This window comes from Vidua chalybeata, chromosome 7 (assembly GCF_026979565.1).
Source record: "Vidua chalybeata isolate OUT-0048 chromosome 7, bVidCha1 merged haplotype, whole genome shotgun sequence".
In the NCBI taxonomy this organism is placed as follows: Eukaryota; Metazoa; Chordata; class Aves; order Passeriformes; family Viduidae; genus Vidua; species Vidua chalybeata.
In genome coordinates, this window is record NC_071536.1 from 23,680,644 (window position 1) to 23,688,581 (window position 7,938).

Here is a 7,938-nt window from a genome sequence, read left to right on the forward strand (position 1 = left end):
GCTGCTTGGAATCCCTGTGTGAACAGTGGGCCAGGTACCCACAGGGAAGAAGCACAAACCCAAGCTCAGCTCCTCATCTCTCCCCAGCACTACTGCACCCAGACACGAACCTGTTTGTCACTGAACAATTTATTAAGTTGCTTACAGAGAAAAGATGGCTTAAGGGTTAATTTGGGGCTGTAGGGGCCAAGGGATGTGATGGGGTTCTGCAGGGTTAGGGGGCAGTGAGAACCAACTCCACTCCCAGCTCTGCCTAGCCCTGGGGTTTGCTCAGCTCCAGCCTTGCTCCCCTGACTGGGAGGGGACCAGCCCCTGCAGCAGAGCTGGGCCACACACCATCTCTCCTCCTCCCCACAGTCAAGCTCTGACCGTGGACCAGGGCAGGGTGCCTGTGGAGGGTGCAGGGAGCTGCACTGGCATAGACCCCACACTCATGCATGGGCAGCAGCATCCTGAACCTGGAAAGGGGAGGTCAGTGCTTTTTCCCAGCCCTCGGAGGCTACTGCAAAGGGAATCACAGCAGCAACAATGACACAGGGATGACAGAAACAGTTCAACAAGACGGCAAGGTGGATGGCTCTGTGGCCCCAGCTACTTGGAGCTGGCTCTATGGCTTCCATCTGGGTGCTGCTCACCCCACGAGCTCAGTCCTGCTCAGGGCCAGGTGGCTCAGTGATGCGGATGTGGACAAAGAGCGAAGAGGGTGGGATGCTGGTGCCATCCTTTGAAAGGAGATGGATGTGCCGATATCCTGCAGGAAGGACAGCAAGGCTCTGGTTAATTGGAATCCAACTCTCCTCTCTAGTACCCAGCTGAGCCCCAGATATGCTTGCAGGGCTGCTCTGGGTGCCCAAAACCACTGGGCAGCAGCCACTCACCAGGTTTGATGTTGGCAAATGCTAGGGTGAACTGACCCACAAAGTCATTCCTGGAAGTCTTGTCATAATCCTCCACCACAAAGCGAATGAGGGCCAGCTCGGGCACGTGGAGCTGAAACTGCAGTGTCTCATCCCAGTGGGGGTTAAACCCTGGGAAGAGAGAGCAGGTGCTGAGAGAGTGAAGGACAGCAGGGACTGTGCCTGGGCACAGCAGGGGCCATGGTACCGCTGTGGGTCTCACCATTGTTCTCGATGTACTTGGTCTCCTGGTGCGCCTGATCCGCGGGGACCCCATAGATCTCCACACGCACCAGTGGGTCAATGATGGCTCCCTCCTTGCTGTTGGCCACTTTGGGCAGCTGCTGTCCGCTGATTACCTGCAGGGCCAAATCTGTCTTTTGTGAGGCTACTTGGCTCCAGCACACTGCCCAACAGTGTCCCCATCTGACTGGGACCAGCAGAGCCCCAGGACAGTGTCACAGCTTCCCCAGGGTCTCTCCACAACCCTATACCTGGATTGTCAGGGTGATGGGGCCGGGGCCTTCCCGGCTACTGGGGTCACTGGGGTTGAAGAGAGTGTCCTTGTCCCTCATGAAGGGTGGTTTGAGCACGTAGCCACAGCAGCCGTTCTGGCTGAAGAGCCCGTCACACAAATCCATCTCCATGCCGGCTGTCTGGAAGTTCAAGGCCACTGGAGGGAGGTGGCAGGGAAAAGGGTTCAGAACAGCTTGGAGATACCACACTCTGCTTTGAGCTGAAAACCAGCCTGTCCCCATAGCCAGAGAGATGTGGAGCTGCATAGGGGAATAAGGTGATAATGCTTGAACACCCCCAGGGCAATGCAAGAGCCAGCAACCTGACCTGGCTCCAGATGGGGTTGTAGCTGGCACTAATACAGGTGTTGAGGGTGGCATTTAGCACAGGACTTGGGGCATCTCCCCAGCCCTGCTGCACCCCGGCCGTACCGATCTGGCACCCCACGTTCCACATCTCCTGGGGACTGTAGTTGGAGGAGTCAGTCCTCATCCCACTGGGGTAGATGCGTGTCAGCTGCCAGGCATTGTGGCGAACAAACTCATTTCCTAGGGATAGAGCAGGAGGCCCACACTTATGGGGTCATTCTCTGGCCTGTACGGTCACCCACATGTACTGCCAATCCATCCATCCTATCTATCTATCTATCTATCTATCTATCTATCTATCTATCTATCTATCTAATCTATCTATCTAACCAACCACCAATTCTCATCCCTCTCCCTGCTCAGGCATCCAGATGTCCTGCCTTGTTTTCTAAGCCAATAACCTAATGACCTACCAGAGCCAAACCCTAAGTACAGCCCCACTGGACCCTGTTTCTCCCAGACAGGGAGGGAACCCCAGTGTCTGGAGGCTTTGGCTCCCCATGAGGAAGCCCCCTCTACTCTGTCCCAGTCACCCGGTGCCACTGCCCCCCTCATCTCACCTTCATCCCGGATGAGCTTCCTGGCCTTGGCTTCAGAGAGGGAGGAGATCTCAGAGGGCCGGGAATGGCTGCGGGCCTCCTGGAAGCCCCGGAAGGGCACATTCTTGCAGTAGATGACACAGTCGGATAATGCTTGTGCCAAGGTCTCCTTGTCCTTCTACAAGGCAGAGCCATGTTGGGTCCCTCCTAATGGGAGCACCATCCACCAGCACTCACCCAGGCCAGAGGCTGTAGAGCCAGGGCAGGTAAGAGCAGCCAGGGGTGTGCTGGTGGGTGGCAGCATCCCTACTATGAGCAGTCTTCCTGCCAGGAATAGAGCAAGCAGGGGACCTCCAATATGTTGCCACCACAACAAAGAGAAGGCTGACATGGCCAGGGGCAGAAAAGGCTGTCCTCCCTGCCTGGTGATGTCTTTGCAGTCTCTGTCTCTCCTCTATGCAGTAAGATGTCACCACAGCTCATAGCTGTGTCCAGGGAGGGGCTCAGCTCTCCCAGCTGGTCCCCAGCCTGGTTCCACTTACCTTTGCCCTCCGCCTCTCCTCCTCTGCCTCTACCCCATTGTCATCGTCAGACACATCAGGCGCCTCATCCCCTGGCCCATCCAGGGTGTCCTCCAGCCGCCCAATCTTCTTGCCCTTCAGCAAGATCTTGTGCTTCAGCTCCTGTGGGGTTGAGGATAGAGAAGCACCTTGAGCTACCCAGTGCCTCCATGGGCCTTGTGCCCTGGGATCCTGCATTGCTGGAGGCCAGCACAACCAGCTCCCATCAGCACTCAGAAGGGGATGGGGTAGGAGGGTTTTGTCTGATTCTGCAGGACATGGGGAGACAACCCTGGGGACAGCCTTGGCACTTCTGTGAACATGGGGACACAGTACCCACTCCCAGTGTCCTCAAATGCTCCAGTGGAGCAGGACAATGCTGGAACAGGTTGGCCCATTCTCTGAACAGCAGATCCACTCTCAGGCAGGACAGAGGTGTCCTCCTACACAGCTGTGCTCTGTCCATACCTCTGGGGATGGGAGCTGTGTGGGGACATGCCCATCGATGGTAGTGGTGAGGAGCTGTTCCCCCAGGATGTCCTTGAGCTGCTGAGTCAGGACCTCCTGCTGCTCCATGCTGCAGTGGTTCTCTAGGGACAGGATCACCGGGTAGTCCGAGGTCTGAGGAGCAACATGCACACCTGGAAATAAGCCTTGGTGGGGCTGATGAGCTCTCACAAGGGCTTCATCCAGGCGTGATCAGTGCCAGGATGGAGCCCCTTGTATCTGTCTCCTCTGAGACCTTCATACCCCTCCAATTCCCCAGTATCCCCCACATTCCATCTCACCTCTGCACCCCCAACAGTCCATGTCTGCATGAGCCCCCAGCTCCTGGCACAGCACAGTGCAGGCTTTAGGTCAGACCCCCCAGTGCTATCTCCCAGAAAGTGACACAGCCACCCTCCTCCCCGCAGTGTGACCAGTCCTGCTGCATCACCAGGTGTGTAAGCCTCAGTACCACTCCCCCTCCAGGGACCCACCACTGCCATGTATCCTCACCCACCAAGGACCACCCACAACCACCAGCACCTGGGGAAGGGTGCTTTACCTTGAAGGCGTACTTCCCCAGGGTGCTCACCACCTCCCGGAAGGGGATCTTGGAGGTGAAGGTGTGGCCATGGTACACCATGGGCTCCCCGTTTGGCCCGTCCCAGCAATCCACCTCCAGGCACCGGCAGCCTCGTTTCAGAGCCCTGGGAGTGGGTTGTCACCCCTGGAACCCTGCACTCATCCAGGCACCAGCTCCCTGCCCTCCCCTCTGCCCGTGAGTGTCACCCCTGAGGGACCAGGGGACACCCACCAAGGGTGGGGATGTTACTGCATGCAGGGCATGGCCAGAGGAGTGCTGGACTGCAGAGGAGCAAAGGAGCTTCTGGGGTTTACCCTATGGAGCTGCTCAGGACATGGCACTGGAGTGGGAGGGTGTTGGAGGGCAGCTGGAAGGGAGCAGTCCCTTTACCTGATGTAGCCCTCAATACTGCTGTGGCCCCGGAGCTGATCCTCTATCAGGTAGGTGTTGTGGGAGGAGGAGATGAAGTAGTGGCAGAGTGGCTGGCTCATGTCCTGCCACAGCCCCCGATGCTGGGGGTTGAAGATGGAGCCCTCCAGGGAGCAGAGGTACATGAGGAACCCATCAGCACTCAGCACATGGCGGGCCCGGGCTGCAGGCACAGGGGGAGGTTCAGCAACAGTCAGGGACATGGAAGAGACAGAACAGGGGCAAACAGGGCTGCTGGAGGCTCCCAGAGTCTCTAAACTGATGACCACAGCTGCTGCCAGAGTCTGGGGAACAGAAAGATGCAGCAGGGCAGTAACTTTGGAAAGGTGGGCAGTGGATCCCAAAGATGGTGCTTGCACACCATGGGTGGTCAACCTTCTACACCAAAATGGTCCAGGAACGGACCAAATAAAGGAGAACTGCACCCAGATCACACCTTGGTGAGTATTCCATTCACACCAGGCTGGGGCTGAGAATGCTTCCACTACAGGACTGTGAGTCTGTAACCCCTCCTTGCCCCCAAGCAGAGCACAGCTGATGTCTGAGCCAGCTCTCACCTGTCTCCGATGGTTCATACTTGTCAATGAGCTCCATGGCCAGCTCCTCTGTGCCCTCATTCTCCAGCTGCTCCTCCCGCAGAAAATCCACTAGTTCCAGCAGTGTCAACTTCTTTCCATCCTCAGAGTATTCCTGGAAGAGGCTCAGCACCTCCTCACGCTGCGTGAGAGCCTTGTAGAAGAGTACAAATTCTTCCCCTTCCAGCGTCCCTGACTCTGACTTGTCAGCATCCTGTTTGCAAGGAAGCTCCCTCAGCTCACGGGTGCAAATCAGATGGGGCCTCAGATGGGGCAAAACAGGGTGTCTTGGCCACTGAAGTGGCTGTGGGAGGATTCTCCCACCTCAAAGAGAGGGCACAGGGGCTCCACACCAGTGCCAGTGGCAGGCATTGATCAATGGCGGAAGAGATGAATGGGCAGATGGAAGGCTGGTTGGGTGGATGGATGGATGGATGGATGGATGGATGGATGGATGGATGGATGGATGGATGGATGGATGAATGGATGGATGGGAGGGATAAGAAAGCAGATGGCTGGTTAACTGGGTAGACAGATAAGCAGCTGGATGGACAAATTAATGGAAGAAGGAAGAGCATGTTAGTTTAACAAATAAATTAACAAATGGGTGTTAGTTTGGGTAAACAGGTAGATGGATGGATGGGTGGATGGATGGATGGATGGATGGATGGATGGATGGATGGATGGGTGGATGGATGGATGGATGGATGGATGGATGGATGGATGGATGGATGGATGGATGAAAGTGACCTCCTTTTGCAAGGAGGCATTGTACAGGTTGTTCCAGCTCCTCCAGTCCCTCTCCAATCCCGCCAGGCTCTCAGGTGCAGTGCTTACCTGGAAGAGCCGCAGGGCATGATCCTCGTTCATGTCCACGTTCATCATCTTCAGGAGACGCTGCACCTCCTTGAAGTTCATGCGCCCATCCTTATTCTTGTCAGCTTTCTGGAACCAGTCACGAATCCATGTGCAGGAAACAGGGCAAATGTTAAGGGAAAGGACCTTGGCTATGAGAAAAGGGGCTGGGTAGTATCAGAGGGCATCTTTTCCCTTTCCTGTGCCCTGCACTGATGCAGATGGTGGGACCCAGAACAGCTACACACATGCTGGGGTAAGGCTGAAGATACAGGGCCTGGGGGATGGTCAGCAATGGGTGTAGGGGACAGAGTGGTGCTCTCAGGAAGGATATTGGTCTATCTTCTCCCTTTGGTCCATGGTGGTGGCTACCTCAATGAGCTGACGTAGGCCCTGTACCCAGCACTGTGCCTCCTCTGCCGAGCCAGCAACGAGGTCCAGGTTGCCACGACGGCCGTAGAAGACAATGGTGAAGCAGCGCTCAGGGGGGAACTCCTCAGCCACACTCTGCAGCACCTCCGACTGGTGCCCTTCCCGCACCGTCTCCACATCGCTGATGGAGACTGGGGCAGAGGGAGGGGAGGCCTGTCTGTAGGAGATAAGGACCACAGGGCAAGGGGCACAGCCCACAGACATCTTCCAGTCATTCCTTTTTCCACTCCATCCATCCATCCATCCCATCCATCCATCCATCCATCCATCCATCCACTGAGCTAGTTATTTATCCATTAACCACTGAACTATCAAATCAGCCAGTCATCCATCTGCCCCTCTGTCTGCTTACTTCTGCACTGGCATTCCAGAGGCTCCATTTGTATTAGCTGCAATTTCTACTCAGCCCTTTTGACCTATGGGTCCTGCTGGGGGCAGGATGTTTCAAGGAGAGGTTACACATGCATGCAGAGCCTTTCTTCAATTTCCCAGCACCCTTAGCAAGCATGGCCAAAGAATCTCCATACCTTCACATCCCTGTTCACTCTAAAACCTACTGATGGCCTCATGGCCAACACACAGCAGCTGGTACTCACAGGCAGACTCAGTTTTGCCTGTCCTCTTGGACTGGTACCAGATGGTCATGCAGTCTTCCTGCAGCTTGAAGTAACGCTGCTTCTTCCAGCTCTTGGACTTGACTTTGCGCATCAGAGTCCCCTGCTGCATCTGCTCCAGTGTGTCTGTGAGCTGGATGCCTGGGGGCAGCATGGGCTGCATCACTGAGGGTGGGGGTATCCAGACACTGCACCCTGGTACTTTGCTTCCTCTCACCTCCAGGGTCACACGTGGTCCCTCAATCCGTGAGGGAGGAGGGACAAACCAGAAACAAACTCCCTTCACCACAAGAGGTGCACAGGGTAATTCCCCATCAACCCTTCCCATCCGCCCTTGGTGCTTCCAAGCCCAGATCCCAATGGCCATGTTGGGGTAGGTATGCTTCTGAGTGCAGCAAGGTGAGCTCAACCGAGAAGCCAGATTTGCCTTGGCATAAATCCGGATGGCCCAATGCCCTGCCCTGCACCCATCCTCCGCTGGGGCACTCACGGGCGTTGCACAGCAGCGATGCCATAGCTCTGCCTTCTCCACGCTGGCAGCTGCTGGGGAGGGAAGAGAGAAGGTGGCTGAGGGAAGCAAGGTCAGACCTTCATGTTGTGCCAAGTTCCTGCCAAGTGGGCTCCAACGATACCCACGTGTGTGCGAGGTGTGTGTGCCCCTGCCTGCATCTGAGCGCACCTGTGTCTGTCTCCTGCTGGGTCACTGCATTCCTTAAGTGTCGAGTTCACACCGCCATACTCATGAAATATTAACCTGTGTTACCGGGAAGCCGGAGCTCAAAAGGTGTTGGTGGAAAACAGAAAAACTTGCCAGCACTGACACCCCACAGCCCAGCAGGTACTAGAGCCCTGCTGCTCCCAGGTTGCTGCTCCCAGGTAAGAAGCAGCCCCTGAAACCAGGAAAAACTTCTCTGGCAGTGCCCAAGAGCACCTCCACCACCTAGGAAACAACCCCAACCAGCAAATGTGAAAGTAAGGGAGAGGCACAGCTGTGACAGCAAGGAAGAGCAATGACCCTCAGCTCCTACAGCTTCATCTCCCCAGGGAATACCAGCACCCCAGGCAGTGACTGCACCTGCAGCTGT

The 7,938-nt window shown here is 56.1% G+C and overlaps 1 protein-coding gene across 1 annotated transcript; it reads right to left on the minus strand.

Annotated features, from left to right (window-relative positions):
- Nucleotides 1-111: 111 nt before the first annotated feature.
- Nucleotides 112-7,220, minus strand: PLCD4 (phospholipase C delta 4). Its single transcript, XM_053948373.1, is given in 14 exon segments — nucleotides 112-751; nucleotides 879-1,028; nucleotides 1,120-1,255; nucleotides 1,391-1,569; nucleotides 1,844-1,960; nucleotides 2,341-2,526; nucleotides 2,858-3,002; nucleotides 3,348-3,500; nucleotides 3,928-4,072; nucleotides 4,339-4,540; nucleotides 4,935-5,166; nucleotides 5,790-5,919; nucleotides 6,142-6,370; nucleotides 6,836-7,220. Coding segments are annotated over 14 exon segments (2,496 nt in total). The 3' UTR covers nucleotides 112-644.
- Nucleotides 7,221-7,938: the final 718 nt, after the last annotated feature.